Below are 25,598 nucleotides of genomic sequence, written 5' to 3'. Positions count from 1 at the left end.
CCAAACCTGCTTCACACAAGATGCAGCCATTGTTTGTCTGCAAAAGCAGGGAAGGGCTCCTTAAGAAGCTCCTTTAAAGTAGCAGCATATTGGGGGAGGAGGGGGGCAGGAATACAAAGTGTAAAAAATCCTGGAAAATGCAGCACAGATTGTGCTCTTCCCAAATGACAAAGGTGGGCAGAGATCACAACATTGTTCTGCATTATAATACCAGCAAAGCACATCCTGAGAGGGGGGAAAAAAAGGGGCATGGTAGAGGAGAGAAAATAAAGTACAGTTGTGTAGTGCAGTGCTCTAGAATTGTTGGTTCTGGCAGGTCCTGAGCAGCTCATAGTTTAGAAGGAGGAAAAAAGGACCAGTTTCTGAAATGACAGGAAGTTACTGTTTTACATCTCGTAAAAATCTCTGTTTAATATCCCCCTCTACACCTGGATTCACCAACAACAGGAATTCAGGAGCACAGAGGTTTTAACAACCAACAGACACCAGGAACCACACAGCAACATTCAAAAACTACAGCTTTGGGGATGGAATAAAAAATTCCTGGCTCCACTGGCAGCCTTCCTGCCAGAAGATGCCAAGTCCCTGCCTGCCAGGCTGAAGAAAACCAGGAGGCTGATGCTCAGTTAACAGATTTCCACATTGAAGCTGAAATGACACAGTTTGTCTTGACATTTTAAAGCCTGATTTCAAAAAGCCTGCTCACCTACAGGGCAGGTTGGGTCAGGATACATATATAAAGTGACTTTTATAATTTTATAGCACTGCTTCATGCTGTTCCACAGTAATAGGTGTCACTTCTATCTTTACTTCCTCTGCTATCTGGGTTTTTTTAGACAACAGGTGACAGCAGAGTGAGAGCTCTTCAATCTAAAGACAAGACAACAGGCTAAGCTCCAAGAATATCATATGGGTTGAGAAATTTTAGCCCTGGCCAGGGACAGAGCCCACTGTTGACAAAACACATAACTTCCATTAGCAAAGAAGCCAAACAAGGAATGGATCCAGAACCCTGAAGAAAAGGTCCAGGGCTCATTTAAAAACAGACAAACCAGCCATTATTTTTTTGCTCCCAAGACTTCTGAGCAACACTTGTGCAGGGCTCCACAAGGCAACTGTCACATAAATCCGAGCCTAAAAATAAATCTGACTCCAGTGTCCTACCACTAAAAAAAATCTGTATTTGGGCTTCAGTTAACTCAATATAAATGCAGGAGGTACCATGTTACACAAAGATGTTCTGGTAGCTTCCTAACCAGTGCCTACCTGTGCAGGTTGAGATAGTGACTGATACTTTACCCAGAGGAGTAACCAGCCTCATACCTCTGCCATTTTGGGGTTCCAGCCTCCATGGCCCTCCTGCATCTCCCTCAGGATGTCGATGTCCAGCAGGCACTTCACCTTGTCCCCGTGCTGGAATGGGTGTCTGTCTGTGCTCTCCTTCCTCTGCAGCTCAGCTGGCTTTCCTGGGGAGAACAACACCACCCACAGACATGCAGGATGCAATAATACACCTTTGTGCCTCACTGGTTTTGTAACAAGGGCCACAAATTAACATTAATTGGGGTAGAATGGTGTAAAAACACCCCTTTTCTATTTGGGGTATGCCCTAGGTGGAGAAATCAAGAGGATTTAGCTCTAATTCTATGAATTAAACATGAGGCAGCTCTAACAAGACACATTCTGTCCCTTCCCAGAGCAGGGAATGCCTTTGAAGGACGCCTCTCATGTCATGGCAGACATCAGGAGCTGTTCTTAGCAGCTCAGTCACCCACAACTGGTGTTCAGCAGACACACCCACTCAGCACCCAAAATAAGTTCTCCTCCACAGGCAGTCACATAACTTGCTTTGAGGAGTGCCTTCCCCTCCTACCCTTCCTGTGCAGAGGGAGGCTGTACCACTGGGATCAACTCCCCATCCAACCCTTCCCTTCCCTCGTGCTCTTGCCAAGCTGCTCAGGGAGAGGAAAGAATGAGAAAGGCCTGATTCTGCTGCTGCAAACATAGGAACAGACCCCCTCTTGTTTTCTTTCAGGGGAGCAAAAGATGGACTCTGCAACTCATTAAAATAAACACAACTAAATTATGCATTGGTAAAGAAAAGCTGCAAGTCCAAAAGCACAAACAGTCTCCTTGGTTTCATCAGAGTTAAATGTGAATTGCAGCATGTTGCCAATACAGACATCACCTTTTCCAATCACTTTTTCTCATCTCTCTCTCCCTTGGCAGCTCCATTCTCAGAACTCTCCCTTTGGTCACGTCCCCTCCAACACAATTTTGGGACCACCAGAGCAATGATATTTGCTCTGTAAAACCACAGTGAACACCAGCTGAACCACTGCTTGCCTGAAGAACTAAAAGCTCTGGGTTAACAGAACTGCCACTGGGTTGAATTCTCCGTGACAGAGTGGGAGTTTCCTGCATTTCCAGCAGGGATTTGCCTCGGCAGAAGATCCCTGTCCGGGACATGGCTGTGGGCACCTCATGGTTTTACCACAGTACTATTTCATTGACCACTCTGAAATCAAGCAGCAGGTCACACGCAAGCCACTTCTCTTGAATGGCACATATGATGCAGGAACTTTAAGACAAAACCACCTGCTGCTTTTCTGCCTTCCAAGCAAAATGGCTTTATTGTCTCCTGACAGCATCCCCAACTTCCCAGCGGGCGACTTGTCTCTACACACCTAATTTCGGGAGGTGCTCCTTGTAGTAGAAGCCCCCGGAAGCCTCCACGGTGCATTTCAGGTCCACCTTCCCCTTGTGGCCCACCCTGTAGACGTTGGTGGTCCCGTCAGACCACGTCACGCTGGCCACGCTGCGCCCGGTCTCCACGTCCCAGCCGCGGATATCGACCACGCGGCCCGTTTTACCTTCGCCACCTGAGGGGGGGAAAGGGAAGATCAGGGAAAATTAAATCGTGACACGACTCGGTTTGGCCAGCCAGGAGCGTGTTTAAACTCGCTGAAAGCCAGCCAGCCATCTACTTTGGAATACAGATGTGGAAAAAAGCTGAATTTTGTGCAGAATTCCTCCTGGTGTGCGTGGCCTAGGTTAGGGAACACACAGTGTCATGGCACCACACTGTGGCAAGACAAAAAACAGTGATGTAAAACCCACCCAAGATCTTTAATTTCTCCCCAGCACCAGCCAGGTGGAAGAGCATCAAAGAAGGTTTGTTCTGGTACTTCTCTTCACCTGCCCAAGAAAGGAGCAGTACACTGGAAAAAACCAGAACAGGAGGATATGTGTGTGGAGATAAATCTGGCTGGGCACATGGGACATGTTGTCATCCAAGAGACAACAGTCTATGAACACTGAACCTCATGAAGGAAGTCACAGTTTGCAGATTCCCAACCCAACTCTGCTGCCAAGTCACTTGGGCAAGTCCCAAACGGGGACAGCAACATCTGTCTGTCTGAGTGGACAAAGAGCTTCTAATTGCCTCTAAAGTCTTGAAATTTAACAGCTTAAAGGAGTTTAATTCCTCATCTAACTGCACATCTGACTAAAAAGCACAACACAAACCAGTGGGCTTTCGTGCCAGTCCTATCAGTGACAAGAGGAGCAAACGGCTGTGGGTGGGGGCAGCTCCACCAAAACCAGGGTGGTGCTCATCAGAGACCACCTGAGGGGCTGGATTTAGGGTTTTTAGGGTTCTTCCCGCTGGCCTTGCTGGTGTAACTGGTTTCAGGTCACCACCATCGTAAGCAACGCGAGTCTCAGACATGTAAATGTCCATCTGATCTCAACAGGATGGATAAGCTGTATTGAGCATAAGCTGCTTTTGCTCTCAGACCCTGCAAGTATCCATGTCCTCCACTGAACCCAGAGCTGCAATAAATGGCAGTTTCAACTTTGGAAACCTTTGAACTTCTGACTTAATTCTTAAGGGACAAAAGGAGCTGTAAACATTACAGTGTGAGCGGGGCTCTGGAATAGGAACGGACAGTACAGCTTCCTGAACCCTGCAGCACTAACAGAAATTGGTATCAGTGAATTAAGTACAGTCATTACACTCAAGAACAGCTCTAAAAAAGGCATTTTTGTCCCTCTGCATTTTCAGCCTGAAGTTACAAATCCTGCTGAAAGCAGAAACCATTCTCCAGTAACCACAGCAAACAGTTCATTAATGTTCCATGGGAAACCATCCTTAGAGCATTTCTCCTCACTGTTCTTAAAAGTGTCCAAATAAGGATATTCCACAGAACTCCAGAGCAGAAAGGAGTACTGTACACAGAGTCAGACAACCCTTACTCCCACTGTAAATGAAAGCTTTTTCAGGAAAAGATGGGTCTTTGTTTATCATCATGTACACTTATAGTTTTATACAAGAACTTCCAGGATGGTTCCCAGGAGTTTTCATGTCTGTGAAACAGGAGTAGCAAAACTTCCCTCCCACACCCTCAATGAATGCATATGGTTCATGTCACAGATATGTGACAAATAACCAATATAAGAAAACAAGGAATATTTAATACTCTAAACAACAGCAACCTCCATCCTCTGAGCAGCTCCCCAGAAGCTGCTGCTCAGCATATGCACTTTCAATTTGCCAAAAAGAAAAAATAAAATTGTATGTAATTTATGTTTAAAAACAAATCCAATGGTGTGTTTTACAGGACATCCCAAAAGCAGCTTACCATCCTGGTTACCCCACTCCCAGTCGGGGCCACGGACCACTTTAGCCCCCTGGAAAGTCCCTTTTAAGGTGATGCGAGTCAAATTCTGTCGAGGACTCACCAGGACTCTGAAAAAAAACAAAATGAGAGAAAACAAATGAATTTATTGTTATTATTGACACCGCATAAAGCTCAGATCCAACCGAGGTCTGTCATATGAGGAGTATCCCTCATTTTAAGGGGATGCTGATGGACTTCTCTGGGGTGCCCATTGCATTAATGCTTTGGAGTCACAAGGAGTTCAGCACATCCCATACCCTGACCTGCACAGCACAGTTCACCTGCTGAAAGGCAGAGCAGATCAGACCATGGCTACACCATTCCCAGGATCTCCCAGCCCTTTCCATGTGCCCTGCACTCCACACTCCAGACACACCCCACTCCAGCTCACGGACAAAGGGAAGGTACCTACGTGATAGTGAACAGGGGGTCTGATGTCCTGTTAAAGCAGCTTCCAATTCCCATAGTGTCACAGCAGCTCCTCTGCTGGCTCTGTGCGTGCTCTGCCCGCTCTGCTCCCCAGCAGAAAGCCTTCTCATGAGTCACCAAGCCACCAAAATCCTCAGGGAGCTGTTTGGGCTGCTCACCCGGGGTACAATCCACTTTTCGAGGCGACTGCCAAGGTGCCCCAATCCATACCCCTGGAGCCTGACAGGCTCTTGGCAACTCCCAGAGCAGACAGAGCAAACCAAGTTCAGCAGCTGTTCCACAGGGCAAGGGGAGGGGAAGCTTATTGGGGGTAGGGCTGACCTCAGAACACTGTATTTATTTTCCATCTAATACCTACAGAGAGAAGGTGGAGACTCAGAAGGATAAAAAGCTTAGGCCTGAACTTACTGTTTACTTATCCACCAAATGCTTAAGTCTTTTACCTTTCTTAACCTGCTGACGGATCTCCCACCTCTGGTTTACAACCTAATGTGTTTAAAAAGAGGGAGAGATTATTTACACAGGCTCTTACAATGGTGGAATGTTCATTGCCCAGATTGCAGCTCAACAGGAGCAAGAGGAAGACCCTTTATTTTGATGGTTGGGATTTTGCCTGGTTTAAGCACCAGCAAGGCTGGATGTTGTTATGAAAGGAGATAATGAGAGTGGGATAGGGATAGCTCAGCTAAAAAGAGATGCTGATCAGCATTCATTTTATTGCTCTGTGTCAGGCACTAGAGACCAGCTTCAAAAACCAGCATGGATTTGAGCACTGTGTCTGAAACAGCTCAGCTACAACACTTGTTTTCACTGTATTTTGTTGCATGTTTTTCTAACAATTCATCAAAGATCTCTCAGTCAAGCCCTGACTGAGTGATAAAAATATACTTCTCTCCTGCAAACCCTACTCTCTCAAGGGAGTTTTCAATGTAAAGATCCTCAGTGATAGTAAAATAAAGCACTGAGCTAAGCTTAAGCAAAACAACCACGACTCATTCTACTCCTAGCAGAAGTTCCCTTTTTGTGTAGTCACACAACAGGAGTCATTTCCCATCTCAACAGCCCTCACATTAACCTGTGGCTGGAGACCTAGAAAACAAAGCCAACCACTTCAGAAAGGAAGAAAACTGTTAAGAAACTCCACCTCTTGCTGGAGACAATCCACCAGAAAAACCTTCCTTCCCTCCCAAAAACAAAGCCCTTGCCTTGAACCACCCTGCTGACCAGCACCCAGGAACGATGCAAGAACTTCATGCCCTGAGCCAATGTGTCTTAGCTTTTAATCTAATTCAACATGTTTTGCTCCAAACACTGGGTAACAACCGAAGTTATTCGTGTGATGCTAAAATACCCTCGAGATAAATTTAATCACCGCGATGCTGCCTTTAATAACGACGTTAATTATGACAGCCAAAGTCTGCAGCCATTTCTGCCCTACAAATTCCAACGATATTAAATTACTGTGGAGTCCAGAAAACACTTGGGAGCGTGTACTGTAGAGAATGAAGTTATGTCTCTCTCCAGCAGGCTGGGAACCACTCCCTGGGGATATTCTGCCTGTGCTCAAGTTTCACCGAGGTGCTTACACAGCTTTTCACATCCCTGGGAGCTCTGCTCCACACAGCTCCAACAGCAGCATCACCCTGGCTTTGGAGAGATGTGGGACCCAAAAAAACTGACCTGGAGAAGTTTAAACAGACTGCTTTTAACTTGCAGTAATGACCTGAGACCCTGCAGGAGTCAGAGACCCTTCACACCAGGCACAGCCGAAGTATTTTGCAAGACAGAGACTTTTCCACTGCAGGAAGTTCTTATCCCAAAAAGACAAGCACACTGCACGGGGCTGGAGAGCAGAAGGGTTGGACACCCTGAAAGGCAGGGGGCCATAAATACCACGTTCATCTCTTCAGAAAGGCACAGCTGCAAACCAGACTTTCAGCTCACGGTAGACACAAACCCACAGCAGACACAAAACCCACATCCCTTCCAGGATGTGCAAAGATCTACACAGGGTGAGCTCAAGAAAATCAACACAAAGACCTTGCAGAAACCACAGATAAAACTGACCTCGATGCAAGAAATTCTAGATTCTCTAATCCCCCCCCAGCAAAGCTTTTCCTGAAGCACTTCCAGCAGAGGATAAAGGAAGGCAATTCTGACAGATGGCAGGGGCTGCTGGTTGCTCAAGCATGAACCAGACTAAGACAAGGGCGCTGGTGAGGGATCAGGATCACAGAAACCTATTTCAGGAACTGTCTTTACCAAGATTCTTCCTTTTCAATCCTGTCCTTCCTTGACAAGGCAGCAGTTCTTCACAAAACCAGCTGTGTCTTTATAACTTGGGTCTGGGCTGGGCTAAAAGCTCAGTCTTTTCTGGGTGACCTCCAAAGCTCAGATCAGACTCAGGGTTTCAGACCAACACAGAAGCACCCCTGAGCACACAAAGTGAAATAAATGTCTTGTCCTCATCCTTTAAACATGACTATCAGTTCAAAACACAGGTTAAGGACGTTTTAGTGAAGATTTCTTTTGCTTACAGTTTGGATCGTGTAATTCCACAAAAGATAAAGATAAAATATGTCATTAGAATGCAACCCCTGCTCTACAAATCAAACAGAATATTCCAAAATAAACAAGGGAAACCCTAATGTGGGGATATGCAATGGTGTTCTGCAATGCACAAGGAGGCAAGCCTAGCCATGATGACATGACATGACAGTTTGGTATTTTATCTGGCAAATAATGATTTTTTTAAAAGTAAAATTATATTAATTCATTGATAGAACAAATTAATACATAATTTGACATTAAGAAATTAATTTTTTTTACAGGTTAGGAAACAAACACACCATCACAGAAGAGCCAGATTTGAGTCAACAGCCACCAAAACTTCTGAGACCAACAGCTTAAACTGCCATTGCATAAATAACACATGTTGAAGAGGTTACCATGTAAATAAACCTGCATCCCCTTTATTGCTCAGTAATCAAACACCCAGCAGTTGTCACTCAGCTGCTGGATTAGTCCAGGCTCACAGTCCAAGCAGCCCCAGATGGAAGGCTGGATTATTAAAGCTGCCTTGAATGGGTCTGCACTGCACTGGCAAACCCAAACCAGAGCATGCACTTGTTCCTGTATCTGATTTCCAAATCCAGCTGGTAACCAGACTAGACAGAGCTGGTTTAAGAATTAGGGCTGAAAATAACTGCACTCTCTGTTTTGACTACAGGATAAAACACAATGTGAGAAAATATTTGTATTTCTTATGCTTGATTACACAGGATATTTCCCTGTGTGGTTTGCTGGCTCCTCCAACTCCATTGTTGGCCAGGGAAGAAAAAACAGGACTTGTGAAAAATTGTTGTGATTTATTGGTGACTGAAGCCTAGAAAATAGCCTGGGTAAAACATCCCCCACTGAAATTCAGCTCAGCCCCATCCCCAAGCAGGTGATCCAAGCAAAATTCCAGTGCTGCTTTTGCACTGGGACATAATAACACTAATATTTTGTATGAGAGGTAGATTATTTGCAGAATCATCAGAGCATGCCTGACTATTGCAGCCCTAAAATAAACTTGATGAGTTTTGCTTTGCTGCCCTGCTCCCAGACACTGATTTATCTTCCAATTACCAAGCACATATTCACCAAATGGATACACAACTCTGGAAAAAAAGCTCTTGAGTAAAACTGAGCTGTTCATCCTTCTAAGCCAAGGATGAGAGCCTCTCCCACAGCAGCCACAAAACTCAAACCAAAAAAAGACCAATAAAATAGAAAAACAACTGGAAGAGGTCAGGAAGAGATTACCTCTAATAGCAAATTTAAAAAAAACCCCAACAGTACTTCCTGCCACCAGAGGTTCAAACTCAGGTCATTTTAAAACCTGAAATAGCCTTCAGGTAAAGGAGTCTTCAAAGCCTCTTTGGAAAACTGATTGGGAACCCTCTGCAGCGTCTGTCTGGGGTTAAATCCTCCTAAATCCCAGGATTAGTGACCTGCTACAAGGAGCAACGTGTTGGCCTGGAGGGACTGGAAACTCCCAGCTCTTCATCTCTGGTTCAAGAAAGACTCGAGGTGAGAGCTCCATCCCACAGTCCTACATTTGATCTCATCAGGGGCAACCCAAGGACTGTGTAAGCAACCCCAACTTCATTTTTCAAATCCAAGATTATGGGATGTTGTCAAATTTGTTGGGATGCCTCTCCATCCACTCCCCTTCAGCTTTCCGACTAATTAACACTCCAGGGGGCTCATCACAGCACTTTGCCTGGATCCTGAGACCAACACACTCCTGAGGCTCCTTTTGAAGAACCAACAGATCCCCATTCCCTGCCAGAGAAAGGGAGGAGAGACAACCTTGGTCTCCAAAGGAGACTCATCCTGCCTTTCACAGCCACTGAACGACAAAACCCAAACCCACACAGCATTTACCTGTGTGTCTTTTTTAAATACACAGATTTTTGGGGGGCCTGAGGGAACTGCCAAAGGTTTTATCTTCTACTTTATTTAGCAAAAAAAAAAAAGAACTAAAAGAGAGAGATGAGTGCTCCAAGCAACAGTGCAGTGAGTCATGAGCCATGCAATTCCTGTTCTTCGAAAAGGACTGTGCACTGCCTGAGGCAGTGTCTGTACAGCTCAGACCTCACTTATTCCAAAGAAATCCTTTCTGTGGCATTGTTCAAAGGTGATCCAGGCCCTTTGTTTCACTTTTTTTTTTTTTTTTTTTTTTTTATTTCTTATATGAGGACATTCAATTCTTAATGCAGAGTAACCTCCGGAACACCAGAGCAACAAATCACAGGATTGCATCTGCATTAAAGCAAAGATGTTCCTGCTTCTTCCTTGTTCCTGCACTGAAAGGCATTTCTGGGGAATTCAGTTTGCCAGCTCCCTGTCCAAAAGCTCCTGCACAAACCACACATTGCACTGTGCCATCCAGCTCAGCCAAATGCCAGGAACAAAACCCACTCCTGACCCGTTTGCTCCAACAGCTGAGTGACTCCTAAGAACCACAATATGCACTCCTCATTCATCTTTAAAATTGCAGCTTCCCACAGCTGGAAGCTTCTTCCTTGAGGATTTCTAATTCCTCTCCATCCCTAAGCTCAGCTGGAATCAGTACCTGCCACGCAGAACAGCAGGAGAGGTGTTTTATTATCCAATTACAACTATTGCTGCTTTACCCTTACCCCTCACTGAGGCTCCCAGAAGCCACTGTCACACCTGACAGGCTCATGCTGTGTCCCTGAAGTCACACACACACCCCTTTTCCTTTTTTCCTTCTTTTTTTTTTTTTCTTTGCTGCTTGGCATTAAGGTCATTGCTCCTGCTAACACACACTGATGTAAATCAGAATAGTGCTACTTTAACAAGGACTGGGTGTCACATTCTGGCCCATGTCTAGACTTCTTTTTATCAAATAAAGTTAATTCATATCACATCTTCTCTAAAACCACTCAATGAGCCACATTCACAGGAAAAAAAAAAAGAGCCACACTCACAGAAAAAAAAAAAAAAAGGCAAAGTAATTTAGGAAAAAACCAACCCAACCCAACCCAAAAGCCACCAAAGCACCATCAGATTTTTGGTACAATGGGCATCTACCTCCAAAGAGTCCTCCAGTGCTTCCAGCACATTCCAGAGCAGCGCTGCAGTGCTCTGGGAAAGTCAAACAACTCACCCAGGACAGCACTGGCTCTGGCAGCTTTCCTGGCCACCCTCCAGGCTCCCTTTTCTCCCTGACAGCAACCACCCAACTGCCCAATTCCAGGCTGCCCCATTCCAGGCTGCCCCATTCCAGGCTGCCCCGCCCCATTCCAGCCTGCCCCATTCCAGGCTGCCCCATTCCAGGCTGCCCCATTCCAGGCTGCCCCATTCCAGGCTGCCCCATTCCAGCCTGCCCCATTCCAGCCTGCCCCATTCCAGCCTGCCCCATTCCAGCAGCACAGTCTGGGCACAGGGTGGGGACAAGCCCTGAAAGGAAAAACTGCCCTCAGTACATCCTTCCCCGAGTCCTGGGGAGAAACTGCCTTAGAAATCTGCCTTTGGATCGGGGTGTTCCCAAGGGAATTCAGCTCTGCAGGGTTGGGAGATCCCATGCCCAGGGAAGAAAATCTGGGCTGCTCTGCAGCCTCTCACAGCAACTGCTGCCTACCTTTTTTTATTTTTCTCTTTTTTCTTTAAATGTGAGTAGGATTATGTACCTTCAGCTCAAAGGAAAGACACAGTCAGGCATCCCTGAGTAACTACTTGGAGATAATTACAATATTAATAGAAAGAGAAAAAACCCCACATGCCTATTTTTATATACATATATATTTTTATATATACACGAAATCATGGAGCTCATTTCCAAGCAGGATCTGCCTGGCTTGCCATATTTAACACAAGCTCCAGAAACATCCTCATCTGGTGGATAAACACAAGCCCCAGAGCTCAGAGGGGAGATTCTCTGGACAAACATCCATCCCTTGGCTCGCACTCGGAACTGTGGCTCAACCACACCGGCACAGCTCTGGTAATTAACTCCATGGAGAGCTTCCCATAAGGCAGGAAAAGCAGCTGCAAATCCCACCCAGCTGCCTTGAGCACAGTAATTACACTTTCCATTCCACGGGCGGATGTGAAGCACTGGGATATTTTCAAAGGGAGGTAAGAAAAGGAAAATCAACGACAGAGAGAAGCTGATTTCTCGTGACTTCTCCTGAAGGCAAGAGGATTAAAAGATTCATCTTTGTGCCTGCTTGAGGAGGTGCAAATAAAACTACTGTTTTAATATTTTTAATTTTCACCTTAATCAAACCTCCCAGAAAAATTCTGATTTCTATTTGCTGTGTTTTTCTCAAGCAGCTTCATAGAAGTGCCCAATCCAGCCTTACCTTGTTCTGTGGGACAGAGTCCCCAAACCTTTTTGATCATGCAAGCCAAGGAGTAAAAACATTTTGAGCGCTCCCCAATACCCATTTATTTATATAAAAATGCATTTATATAAAAATACAAATACATTTCTATATAAATATATAAAATATTAACTGACATTTATATATAAAATTAATTTGATGTATAAATACATTTCTATATAAATGTAAAAATAAACATACATACATTTAGATGTAAAATTTTGTTTTACGTATAAATATAGATACATTTTCACATAAATATATTTTACATTTATATAGAAATACTTTTATTTCTATGTAAGTTATACAGAACTACATTTATTTCTATATAAATTACGTAGAAATATTTCTTTCTACATAAATTACACAGAAATATTTATTCCTGCGTAAATTACACAGAAATATTTATTTCTACGTAAATTACATAGAAATATTTCTTTCTACGTAAACTACATAGAAATATATTTATTTCTACATAAATTACACAGAAATATATTTATTTATAGGTAAATTACACAGAAATATTTATTTCTACGTAAATTACATAGAAATACATTTATTTCTATGTAAATTACATAGAAATACATTTATTTCTATAAATTATACTGAAATACATTTATTTCTACATAAATTGCACAGAAATATTTATTTCTACGTAAATTACGTAGAAATATTTATTCTATATAAATTACGTAGAAATATTTATTCTATGTAAATGATATAGAATCAAATTTATTTCTACGTAAATGATATAGAAATAAATTTATTTCTACGTAAATGATATAGAAATAAATTTATTTCTACGTAAATGATATAGAAATAAATTTATTTCTATGTAAATGATATAGAAATAAATTTATTTCTATGTAAATGATATAGAAATAAATTTATTTCTATGTAAATGGTATAGAAATAAATTTATTTCTATGTAAATTATACCAAAATACATTTATTTCTATATAAATCATACCGAAATACATTTATTTCTACATAAATGATACAGACATGTACCAGTTAGGTGCTGTGCATCATCCCTGCACTTTGGTAGATGGTTTTGCACACCCTTGGGGGGTCCAAACCCCCTTCTGGAGCCCCCCAAAGCCCCCCCTGGCTGGCAGGACTCACGGTTGGGAATGTGCCGTCTCGTAGCGCTCGAAGGAGTGGGACAGGTCGTGTTTGTTGTTCATGTAGCACTGAGTGCACAGGTCGTAGTCAAAGCACATCTTGCACTTCCACCTCATGCCACGGATGCCGTGCTTCTTGCAGCAGTCGCAGATGATGTTGGGGTGACGGACACCTGGGAGAGCACAGGGGCGAAGGAGTGCGGGATTCACCCAAAATCCTGAGAAACTGGCTCTTAGGACCTTTCTTAAAGGGAAAACTCATGGACTGTGTGTGTGTGTTGAAGGTGATGCAATAATAGAACGTGAGTGATAGGTGTGACCTGTGTAGGTACAACACGTGTGATGTGTCTCTGTGCTGGGCAGTGACAGGACCCCAGGGAACGGCCTCAAGTTGTGCCAGGGGAGGGTTGGGTTGGGTATCAGGGAAAGGTTCTTCCCCAGAGGGTGGTTGGCACTGACCAGGCTCCCCAGGGCAGTGGGCACAGCCCCGAGGCTGCCAGAGCTCAAGAAGTGTTTGGACAACACCCTCAGGGACAGGGTGGGATTGTTGGGTTGTCTGTGCAGGGCCAGGAGTTGGACTGGATGATCCTTGTGGGTCCCTTCCAACTCAGGACATTCTGGGGTTCTGTAATATGAAGTCTCCGTTTCCTGGCTTGAGGGACTCGCGTCCTAAAGTCAGGTCAGGCTCCAACAATGGCAAAGTCAGCAAAGCTGTTCAACTCAGAAAAAGGAGGAAAGAAAAGCCTTTGCACAGGGGCAAACAGGAATTCCCTCACCATGAACTGGCTCAGTGTGTGCTCTGCTGCTGCTCAGCCTCACTCCACAGGCAGGAGCAAAAGGCTGACCCTTAGAATCACACAGTGATGGAATCTGCTGAGCTGGAAGGGACCCATTAGGATCACCGAGTCCAGCTCCTGTCCCTGAGCCCGACACCTCCAGCCAGGCTTTTATTTCAAGTATATTATATTTGCTTCAGTCAAATAATATTTAAAAAACAAAATTCAAACAGTTTATTAAGAACGGGGATCCTCACAGATGGGAAATGCTACACAAATTAAGGCAGGAGATGGGTTTGCCAAGGTCTGTGCTCCCTGTCCTTGCCATACTCCTCAATTTGGATGTTGCTGTAGAGCAGGAGATCATAAGCCCCCTGTCCTTGCTATACTCCTCAATTTGGGTGTTGCCACAGAGTAGGAGTTCCTAAGCCCCCTGTCCATGCTATACTCATCAGTTTGGGTGTTGCCATAAAGCAGGAGATCATAAGCCCCCTGTTCTTGCTATCCATACTTCTCATTTTGGGTGTTGCCATAGAGCAGGAGTTCTTAAGCCTCCTGTCCTTGCCATACTCAGCAATTTGACTGTTGCCATAAAGGAGGAGATCATAATCCCCCTGTCCTTGCCATGCTCATAAATTTGGGTGTTGCCATAAAGGAGGAGATCATAATCCCCCGTCCTTGCCATGCTCATAAATTTGGGTGTTGCCACGGAGTAGGAGGTCATAACCCCCCTGCCCTTGCCATACTCATCAATTTGGGTGTTGCCACAAAGGAGGAGATCATAATCTCCCTGTCTTTGCCATCCATACTCATCAATTTGGGTGTTGCCATAGAGCAGGAGATCATAATCCCCCTGTCCTTGCTATATTCCTCAATTTGGGTGCTGCCATAAAGCAGGAGTTCCTAAGCCCCCTGCCCATGCCACACTCCTCAGTTTGGGTGCTGCCATAAAGGAGGAGTTCATAACCCCCCTTTCCTTGCCCTACTCACCGATCTGGGCGTTGTCATAGAGCAGCAGGTCGTAGGCCCCCTGGAAGCCCGTGCGGTAGTTGGTCCTGTTGCCCTGGTCCCACTGCACCACCACGGTCTTGTCGGGGGTGGTGGGGCTGCCGGCGCGGCCGATCTCCACCACGGTGCCCACGTTGCCCTCGCCGCTGTCCTGGCTGCCCCACTTCCAGTCCACGCCGCGCACCACCCGCATGCCCACCTGCATGCTGGCACAGGGCTCCACGTCCATGGATGTGCTCGGCAACCCCTACAGCTCTGCCCCTCGCCGGGGCTCGGGCACGGGCAGGGCCAGCAGCATGGTCAGCACGCCTGGAACACAACGTGGCACACGTGGGTAACGCCCAGCACATCACATCTCCCCTCCCAGTTACCCAGCACCTCACATCCCCCCTCCCAGTTACCCAGCACCTCACATCCCCCCTCCCAGTTACCCAGCACCTCACATCCCCCCCTCCCAGTTACCCAGCACCTCATATCCCCCCTCCCAGCACCTCACATCCCCCCTCCCAGAACAACCTGGCACAGGACGAGCCTGACCCAACAACTACACACATTTACTTTATTCAACTGTAGTCTTTTTAAAGAATTATTTAAACTATTTATATTAAGACGATTTAAATAATATTTGTTTTAAAATAATTATTTGGATTGTCCGTAAAATATTTAAATACTGTTTTGCTTTAGCTAAGTAATATTTAAAAGATAAGACTCGAGTAAATGTACTTTATTAAAAACAGGGATCCACACGTGGGTAATGCCCAGCACCTCACATCCCCCCTCCCAGAACAACCTGGCACAGGACGAGCCTGACCCAACAACTACACACATTTACTTTATTCAACTGTAGTATTTTTAAAGAATTATTTAAACTATTTATATTAAGACGACTTAAATAATATTTGCTTTAGTGGAACGGTTTAAAATAATTATTTGGATTGTCCGTAAAATATTTAAATACTGTTTTGCTTTAGCTAAGTAATATTTAAAAGATAAGACTCGAGCAAATGTACTTTATTAAAAACAGGGATCCACACGTGGGTAACGCCCAGCACATCATGTCCCCCCTCCCAGAACAACCTGGCACAGGACAGGCCTGACCTGCTGGCTACATACACTTACTTTATTCAAATATAATATTTTTAAATAATTATTTAAACTATTTATATTAAGACGATTTAAATAATATTTGTTTTAAAATAATTATTTGGATTGTCCGTAAAATATTTAAATACTGTTTTGCTTTAGCTAAGTAATATTTAAAAGATAAGACTCGAGCAAATGTACTTTATTAAAAACAGGGATCCTCACAGCTTTAGCACAGGTGGGAATGATACACAAACTAGCCAGGCTTCCAAGGCAGATAATCATCTGTAACAACATCCAAAAGCTTATTCCAGAGCTCTGTGTGTGAGGGAAGAGAACTGGGCAAAGAGTCTTTACACACCCCAGTACCAGCCCCTGACTCCAAACTCAGGAATAAATGCAACAGCCACCGACAGCAGAAACAAAAAAAAAAACAGTAAAGAGAGTTGGAATAATTGTCCAGGAAAGCACCAGCCCTGTGATTTTAGCAATAAAAAGTCAATACCCACCTATTTTTCAGGAAGACCCTTCATGTGCACCTCATCACTTAACACTGCACTTCATCCTTAACCCTGCAGGGGGGAGTTTCACTTGCCCTCAAAGTTAGTTTTGGTTTCGGTTTGGGGACACAGGAAGTTTGAAAACTGCGCTTGAAAGAAACGTTTGTCTGTTTTCCCTGCGGTTTTTAAAAACGTTGCCAATGTCAGATAAATTTCAGTCTTTCCCTGCTATTTATCAACGAGCAGGAACAGGGAAGGGCTATTGTTGCTCACCTGCAATAAGCAGAGCAGATTTTGTGCTGGGATCAGTTAAAGCTTGGGATAGCCTTCCCAACTGTTGCCATGGCAATGGGTAAATGAGGTGAATACCACACAGATGCATCACATCCTCAATTTTGATTTGAATCAGATCATCAAACCCTGGTTTCTCTCTACCACAATAGCAAGACAGAGAAGAAGAGCGTGGCTTTCAACATTTAGGACCCGGAAAAAAATCTACTGTGGCATCGCTGGGTCCCCCTCCACAACATCCAATATTGTCTCAAAAATGTGAAAATCGAGCCCCAACAGAATGCCAAGGGCCAGAGAATGCAGGTGCCAAAAGCAAACCTCACCCACTGCCACGACACAGAGCAGCTCAGCCCGGGGTGACAAGTGTCAGGGTGACAATCCTGGCCCAGCTCAGGGATGTGCTCAGACACAGCAAGAGGAGCAGCTCCGGGCCCTGTGACGTGTTGTCGATGCCCCCACCCACCCAGTGAAGCAACTGAAACCACCAAGAACCTAAAAATAAGCCCTTCCCCAGCCCCAGAGCCCCGACTGAACGTGCGGGGGAGTCGTTTGATGCAAACTCATGTTCCTGGCGTGCAGAGAGAGGCCGATTCCTGCTCAGCTTCAGCACCTCTGCAGCTTCAGACTCCTCCTGCCACGCGTGGCTGTGACATCCAGACACCTGTCACACGAGAGCAACATCAAACCCCAATGTCCTCGTGAACCTCCCGTCATCTCTCCTTCTAATCATCACCAAGAGATGCCTCGGGCGACTCTCACTGAGAGCAGTGGAGGTGGATGTAACATTGCTGAGCTGAAGGTGCACCAGTGTTTACTGCCTTTATGAAAGCAGGAATCATCAAAGAATATCCTTTTCAGAAAGCATTGCAGGGCCTAATGAGATTTGTGTGATCCCCCTCTTCCTCCAGGATCAGAGATGACTAAAGTGGACTATTTATTCCTTCAACTAAAAGGCAGAACTGCCTTTTTTTAAAGGCTGCTGTGAACCAGTCAAGAGCCTGAGAAAACAAATGGGAGCACCCAACAGTGCAAAGGTGCGAGAGAAATGTAGCTCAGTTATTCCTACAGGCCTTTTCCTTAAAAACAACCACCACCATCCTTCCTGTTTTCATCCAAGTGAACGGGGGGTAGGTGGGGTAGGTAATAACAGAGGGAAAAGGAATTGCATGCTTAGGGAAGGAAACAATAAATACCACAAGATATCTTACATGTGGACAGAGTGACACTTCCCAGCCTAAAGGGTTTTATGCCATTTCACTGGACCTTCTTCTTCCTCTCCCCAGGAATGAATGAATGAATGAATGAATGAAACAGGACAGGCTCCATCACAACTCCCAGCATTTCCAGGAAGGAAGTGCCAGTTCCAGCAATTATCCGTCACAAAAGAACATTCCAGGCTGTGCCACAAACCCACAAAATTGAAGTCTCTGCAGTACAAAGGAGGACAATCCCTTGCCACCTGGAAACAGCAGGGCAGGCTGGCAGTGACAGCTGGTGACCTGAACAGAGCAGTCCAGGAGCTCAGCACCAACCTTGGCCCAGAAAGGTGGGACCTACAGACAGGGCAAACCCCCATGTTGTGCCCCTTCCCACCACCCCTAGATGCTGCTCTAGCTCAGTGTGCTCCTGTGATGCTGAATTCCAGTTAAGGGGGTTGTCTGGGCTGCAAAGACCCCACCAGCCCCTTGCTGGCTGATCCGAGGCCATCTTCCTAATGTGAATATTCCATTTTCCACACAAGAATGCACCAAATGCATTCTGCATTCCCATCTGCTCTGCAGGGGAGATGCATAACAAGAATAAAGGACTGTTCAAAACCTTTATGAGATGAATTACAGTGCTCTTGCAGGCTGAACCTTGCCAGAGCAGCATTATTTACTTCCTAAGTGGAAATGTTTCACTCACTGAAGCAAATACTCCTCTCTTGATGCTGTCTAGGTCATAATTATTCCAAGGGAAGGATAGGTACAGCTGCCAGAAATTATTCACAGAGAAAACATCAGTTTCCCCATGGGAATTTAAAGCAACTATGAACAAATAATCCATTATAAGACACAAGCATATTTCTAAATCCTGAGGTAACATTCTGACCTTGTCTACTGTGACACAGGAAAGAGCAGCCCAGGCATATCTGAGAGTCCATTCCTAGGAAATCCCAGTAATACTTTACTGGAACAAAGGGAAAACACGTCAGAACCTTCAGTTGCAATAACTGTGGCAAATTTCTGCCAATGTTCAACTGCTCTGGAGGCAGAAGGTGCTCTAGAAACAACCCAATATCCATCTCACAGGAGACAAAGGTTGCTGCTGCTCTGGATACAGAGCAAACAGAACCCAGGAGTGGTGTAAACAGTTGGCAAAATCAGTGCATGCAACTCGGTGATCACGTTATTGGAACAGCAAGGCAAATAGAGGAAGTGTTTAAACCAACAACAACAACAAAAAAAGCAGGTTTTTTTTCTCTCTCTTCCTTACACACGTTTTGCAGTTCAAATTGTCTTCTCAGGTGAATTATTCCACCCTACAGAGATTTGCCTATCCAGGGGATGCTTCCCTAGGCAATTGCAAATTTCCAAAAGAGCAGCACAGGCTCAGACTTGGACACTTCCCTCATTTCTGCACATCATTTCTGAACACACGTGGGGGTGGCTGCAGCAGAACTCCTATTACAGGGTCTCTTCACAGCAGCTCACTCGAGCCTGAAATCTCCAACCTCCCCCACTAATACTGTTATATTCTTTAATAACAGCAAACAACCAGCAAATAGCCCTTGGAGCCCAAGGCTCAAAGCTGCTCAGTTAATTACCAAAGTTAATATCCATGAAAAAAAAAGCTCAAATTCAGCCTTACCTTTCACTTTTCTTTCTCCTCAGCACAGTGAGAGCACAGCAAACACACATGAGCTCTCACTAACAGGGTGCAGTGCAGTTGCTCTCAAGGATACACACAACTCCCACAAATGTAATCACTAGTGAATGAAAACTGAGCAGGAAACCAGCAAAACACACAGCAAACAACCCTTCTGGACCCACCACCATCTGAACACTGCCTTGCACCTCCTGGGTGAGGCCAGAACTCCCCAGCCCCGACCCAGGTGTGCTGCCTTGGGCACTTCCAAGCCCAGAGAGACCCTCCCTGCCTCCCACCACAGCTGAACCCTGGCATTCCCAGCTCCATTTTCCAGTAGTTTCCACTCTGGAGACTTTTGCCAAGCCTGTGGCATTTTATTACCTCACCTACAACCCTCACCAGTTCAACAGCCAGCTCTGCCACTCGTAAATCTCTCTCCTTGTCTACTCTGACCCCCCTGCAGCCCAGCAAAAGGATTTGCAGAACTGGCCAAAGTGAATAGTTTAATATTATTTAATAGGCTATTTAAAAGAGCCTGGAGTGACAGAACAAGTGGGAATGGCTTCAAACTGACAGAGAGGAGGTTTAGATGGGATACTGGGAAGAAATTCTTCCCTGTGAGGGTGCTGAGGCCCTGGCATGGGTTGCCCAGAGAAGCTGTGGCTGCCCCATCCCTGGAGTGTCCAAGGGGCTTGGAACAACCTGGGCTAGTGGAAGGTGTCCCTGTCCATGGCAGTGGGTGGGACTGGATGACCTTTAAGGTCCCTTCCAACCCAAATCCTTCTGAGATCCTGTGATATTCCACTGCAGAGCCACAAGACCTCAGTGATCCTTTCCTTCCCTTTCCCACGTGCAGTCAGGAATTCTGTTTAGTCTAAATTTTGCAAAATGCCATCTCCGGCACAGGGGAGGGAGAGAGAAGAGCAGATGATGTTTTTGTGGCTTAAATATCAACAGTAGATAAACGAAGCCATTCTCCTGATAAATTAGTCTCAGCTGAAAAACAGGGGGAGGGGAGAATCAGAAATGGGGCAGCTGCCACCAGTAAAGCCAATCAATCAAAAAAACCCAAAAAAGCCCGTGAGGTTAAATAATTTCCATGCCCCAAACCTCACCTGCTCCCCAAGTATATTTAACTGCATTACATAAACAGAATAAAGCAGGTGATTAATACGCCTTTGCTTGGGGATTAATATCTTGTCATTCCAGCGTCAGGGACACATCCCAACATCCTCAAACACTGGCACACAGAGGGAGGAAACAGCTAAAAATACCAAGCCAGGCACTCTGCTCAGAGTCCCACCGAGAGCATTTTATCTCTGCAATCAACACTTGTCCTCTGCAAATGCCAGCCCATTGATCTGTTTTGCCTACACTGAATTTCACATTCCATTTACACCGCTTGTGTTCTAGCACCCGAGTTGTTATGGTGAGGGGGGAACGTTCCCTTCCCTTGCAAGCTGTAGCAGCAATGTTTCAGAGGTTATCATGCTGCTTTACCAGCTATTCTTTCACCTTGTTAAAGGATGGAGGCCTAAAGGAAGCACCAGCAAATTTATTAATACTCAGGACCGGTAGTTTCAGGCAAACCTTTCTGAGAAGCTTGATCCCAGCATTCTGGTTTCCTGAAAAATAGCAAACAAGCTCAGAATAGATCCTAAAAATGGAAGAAGTTATAGAGAAGTTGCCTATCTTATATTTTGGGCTCATTATGGATGAGTATGGCAGGACCCAACAGCTGCAGAGGACACAAAGCCAACTGAACTGAGCTGGCCTTGAACCTCCAGTTCTCACTTTGCTCAAACTTCAACCCCCCTGTGATGACAACAGACCCAGAAAAGTGAACCTGCTTCAAAAACTGAGCCCTAATCTGCACAGCCTCAGTCCAAACTGGTTTTGCCACCAAGCTCCACGGACAGAAAAGGGATTTCTGTCAGCCACGAGTAACAAAATCAGCCAAAAAGAAAGTGCCAGTCCGAGGCACACGATCCCCCAGGAGCACAGCACTTCTCATGAACCAGCTCCCTGCTAACCCACGGACCAGACCAGGAAATTCACTGGATTGCACAATGGTCAATATTTGCTTTAAACCATAAAAAAAGCAAACATTACCTTTGGGAAACACCAGCAGCAAGACAAAAATAAACATCTGTCACGGGCTTCCACCAGGAGAGGTTGTGGTACACCACAGAGCACTGGTTTGGGCTGGGGTTGACTTCATTCTCTTCACAGCAGCTTGGATGGTGCTCTGGTTTGGATTTGGGACCAAACCAGGGTTGGTAACACAGGGGTGTTTTAGCTGGTGCTGAACAGAGCTCACACAGCACCAAAGCCTTTGCTGTTCCTCACACTGCCCTGCCAGTGAGGGGCTGAGGGAGCACAGGAATTTGGGGGGGAACAGAGCCAGGACAGCTGACCCCAAGTGACCAAAGGGATAACCACCACGACATGGTGCTCAGGAATAAAAAATGGGGAAGAAATAGGAAGGGAGGGATGTTTGGAATCAGTCTTTGCCTTCCAAAGCAACCGTTGTACCTAATGAAATCCTGCTTTCTCAACCTGACCCCTGCAGCCCCTTCCCTATCCCAGGGGGGTAGAAGTGAGGAAGCAGCTCTGTGGGGCTCAGCTGCCCACCAGGGTCAACCCACCACACACAAAAAGGTAGAATATCTTTTGCCAGGTCAGGGACGTTCAAAATTCAGCTTTCTAAGTCGAACCCCACAGAAGAACAAGTTCCCCCTACCAGCTTCTATCGACCACAACAACTTCAGGCTTCAGATTGCTGAGATCAGTGCTCATCTGCCCACTGGAGAATTAAAAGTGATTATAAGTGAAAGTTCACACTGGGCATCTAGTGGATGTCTCTTATTACATCCCACGAGATAATTGCTCATGAGCCCGATGAAATTTCCTTCTGGCTTTTGATGAACTGTGTTCTCTCCAGGAGGGAGAAAAAACAGCTCCAGCCATTTGCTTTAATTGGACCCGACAGTTTGCAGATTGTTGCCTCCAGCCCAGAAAAGCTCAGTAGCTGGGGCTGATGAGAATCCACTTTTTCCTCAAGAGCGGGTTTCAGAGTTAAATTTACATTGCATTACACTACAAACAAACACACACCCCTCCCTGCCCACACACATGACCACCAGGTAATGTTGTTTAAGGAAAAAAAAAAAACAAAACCAAACAACATTATTTGCTAAGTTTTCACTTTACACAGAAAAAAATGGGAGAATGGTATTTTAACTTTCCCATGGAAGATCCCTGTGGCAGAAGGAAAACAAAAATCCAGCAGCATTGCATCCCATCTCCTGCCAAGAACCACCATCAATTTTCTGGCCCTTGGCATTAAGAGGTCAATACTCAACCACCTGCATCCCTTGCAGGTCTTTCTGTGCTCAGAACACTGACAAAAGCCGTAATATATAAAAAAATAGCTTAATAAAGTCAAATACAAGTCATCCAGGGCAGCTAGAACATCTCCATTACTTAAAGAACAAGCTTAACAGACCCTTCAGGAAGGGTTTCAGTGTATTTATCATGCCTTGTGGGAAAGGATGGACTAGGTGGCCTCAGCAAAATCCCTTCCAGAACTATTTTCAATCATCTAGAAATAGAGGATCAGACAGAAACATATTCCAACAGTGAGAAATCTGTCTTGGCAGCGGATTTCAACTGTGCTCTTACTTGACATTGCTCTAATGTATTTCTCAGAGGCAAGACCATCTGGCCCAGAGCTGATGGTGTGGAGCCCTGGTAAGGCTCAGGTCTGCAGCTCTCTCACACCAGCTATCAACTCCTATTTACCCTTAAAACCCGACTTAAATCACTTCAAAGTTCATGAACCTCCAATCTAATCCCACAACTGCCCTGTCTGCCCAGAAAGGCAGGAAGTGTCCCCACAGGTCGTGCAAAAATCAAAAGACTAACTTACTGCAGGAGTGGAAAAATCAAGAGGAATTAATTCTGAAGTCCTGCAAGAAGGGAGGTGGTTGAACAGTGGGCTGAGAAAAGGCAGTGCTGGGGCTGCTCAGAGGGGTTTAGAGCCTGGTGCCCTCAGCAGTGGAGGTACAATGGGATTACAAATCCTCTGAGTTAGGAACAAACACAACATCCTCCAGCTTCTCCAGATGAAAAGCAGTTACTTCAGACTGGTACAGAGCGAGCTGAGCATAAAACCTGCCGGACCTCTGATGAGCCCCTGGAGCTCATCCTACTGACTTCAGATCCCCTGCAGGCTTCCAGAAGGGGCAACACTGCACTCCTGCCCGTTTCCAGCCTGGAACTTGCCCTTTCTGTGCTCTGAAAGCAGATCAAAAGGTTTAAGTCTAATCTCCCCTGACATGCCTTTGGCCAGAGAGACGTTGGCTGCGTAGGAGCAGAAGGAATTGAGCAGTAGCTGTTGCTTCCCTCCCTGGGACTCAGCGAAGGTTTGAGGGTCAGCACGTACACAACTCACAGGTTTGTGCATTTTACAATCACAGATGCCATCTTTTTGCTCTGAGCATTTTAAAGAACACAGGAACACTCTGCAGAGGGGAAATGGAGCCACAGTTCTCCATGGAACCGGTGGCAGAGCCAGGAACGAAGCTCACATATCCCAGCTCCAAGTCCTGCTCTCCACAGCCTGGCCCACACTAGTCACAGGAAAGAAGGAAGCACAAACCCATGATCCAGGATGCATCCCTGCATTCCTTGGGGTCACATCAGGGAATGTAAGATCAAGCCATTGACTGTCCTGCTCACACATGTGTAACTTCACTGGTTTTCCAGTCCAAGTGCTGGCAGACTACTTCTGTGTTCCTGGAAATTTCAGCCACCACCACAACTCTCATTATAGGGAAAAAGAAATATTTAAATCCTGTAAGCCTCCCAAGAAATGAGAAACTCCACTTTCTCTTTGCTCAAGAAGAGAAGAGTATCCAATGATCTCTCTCCCATCAGAGCTTTTAGTGAGAGTGTATTGAAAAGTGTGCTGGTTTCCCTCTGAGCACATTGTATTACAACACTTTGGCCCCTCCAAAAATGACCTTGATAAGCCATGAATGTAGAGAATCCTTGCAAAACAACCAGAACTCAAATTGTCTGCTCCCAGGACTTTCCATTCTATTCCTGGATCCCTGGAAAAGAGCAACTGAAAATGAAAGGGCATGATCAGTGCTGCTGTGAGAGGTACAGTGACATTCATCCCTGAGTCCTGCCAGAGCCCAGGAGCAGTTCTGCAGCAGAGATGATGAGCAAGGCAAACAGATTTGATGGGAACAGGCAGGGACAACACGACCTCAGAGAGCTGAACGAGGCTGGAGAGAGCCTTCAACTTCAGAGAGACCAGGACTGGGCTCTGTGAGCAACCAGGACTGCTGATAATACTACTGGTACACAAACACAAGGCACAAGACAAGCTTGTTCCAGAGACAACTGCTCTCTCTGAGCAGCCCATGGGGGTCTGTAGCCACCCACTTCTTCATCAAGGCAGCTTAGAAGGCCATGGGCATCCCCCTCTCCACGTAAAAATGGAAGGAGAAAACTGCAACCACCACACTTGCAGCACTTCCACAGGTTTTCCAAGACATCTGTCCAAGTTTCAGTGGCAAGGGGCTGTGCATGGCCTCCCAGACAATCCCAGCAGTGGATCAGTGGCCACTGCAGACCAAAGCAGGAAAATAGCAGATTCTTTATTGATGAATTTGGCACAGGATTTTCACAGCCACAGAGCTTCAAACATGCACTCAAAATAAATGTCAAAACATATGATGCTATACAGCAATATCAGAATAAGCAGAGAATTGAGCCAAGCCAAATATCACACAAGCATGAAGATTCTCCTCGTGTCAGTGACTCAGAGAGCTGTGCTGTGCAAAGAGGAAGGGATTGAAAACACATTTACCTTTGTGAAGCCTAAAAAAGAGAAACTGTTAATATGCTGCAGCCACACTTTGGTCCTAAAGGAATTTACATC

The 25,598-nt window shown here is 45.4% G+C and overlaps 1 protein-coding gene across 5 annotated transcripts in view; it reads right to left on the bottom strand.

Moving 5' to 3' along the window:
- MIB2 (MIB E3 ubiquitin protein ligase 2) overlaps nt 1–25,598 on the bottom strand; it is a 41,308-nt gene that overhangs the window by 14,189 nt on the left and 1,521 nt on the right. For 4 of the 5 annotated variants that reach the window (XR_007904370.1, XR_007904371.1, XM_051786442.1 and 1 more), the window contains exons 2-6: nt 14,901–15,227; nt 13,136–13,307; nt 4,644–4,750; nt 2,688–2,882; nt 1,324–1,466 (exon numbers count right to left, since the gene is read on the bottom strand). Coding sequence is in view for 3 of the 5 variants with exons in the window: in XM_051786442.1 (XP_051642402.1) it covers nt 1,324–1,466; nt 2,688–2,882; nt 4,644–4,750; nt 13,136–13,307; nt 14,901–15,147 (864 nt within the window). In the remaining 2 variants the exon portion in view is untranslated. Of the gene's footprint in view, nt 1–1,323; nt 1,467–2,687; nt 2,883–4,643; nt 4,751–5,094; nt 6,292–13,135; nt 13,308–14,900; nt 15,228–25,598 lie in introns of those variants that run through there. The other variant, XM_051786443.1, reaches the window with a different exon arrangement.

This window comes from Manacus candei, unplaced genomic scaffold, assembly GCF_025592945.1.
Source record: "Manacus candei isolate 608988 ecotype Guabito, Panama unplaced genomic scaffold, ASM2559294v1 h1tg000022l, whole genome shotgun sequence".
NCBI classification, from domain to species: domain Eukaryota; kingdom Metazoa; phylum Chordata; class Aves; order Passeriformes; family Pipridae; genus Manacus; species Manacus candei.
The sequence above is the reverse complement of the archived record's forward strand: the minus strand, read 5'-3'. Positions and strand labels throughout refer to the sequence as shown.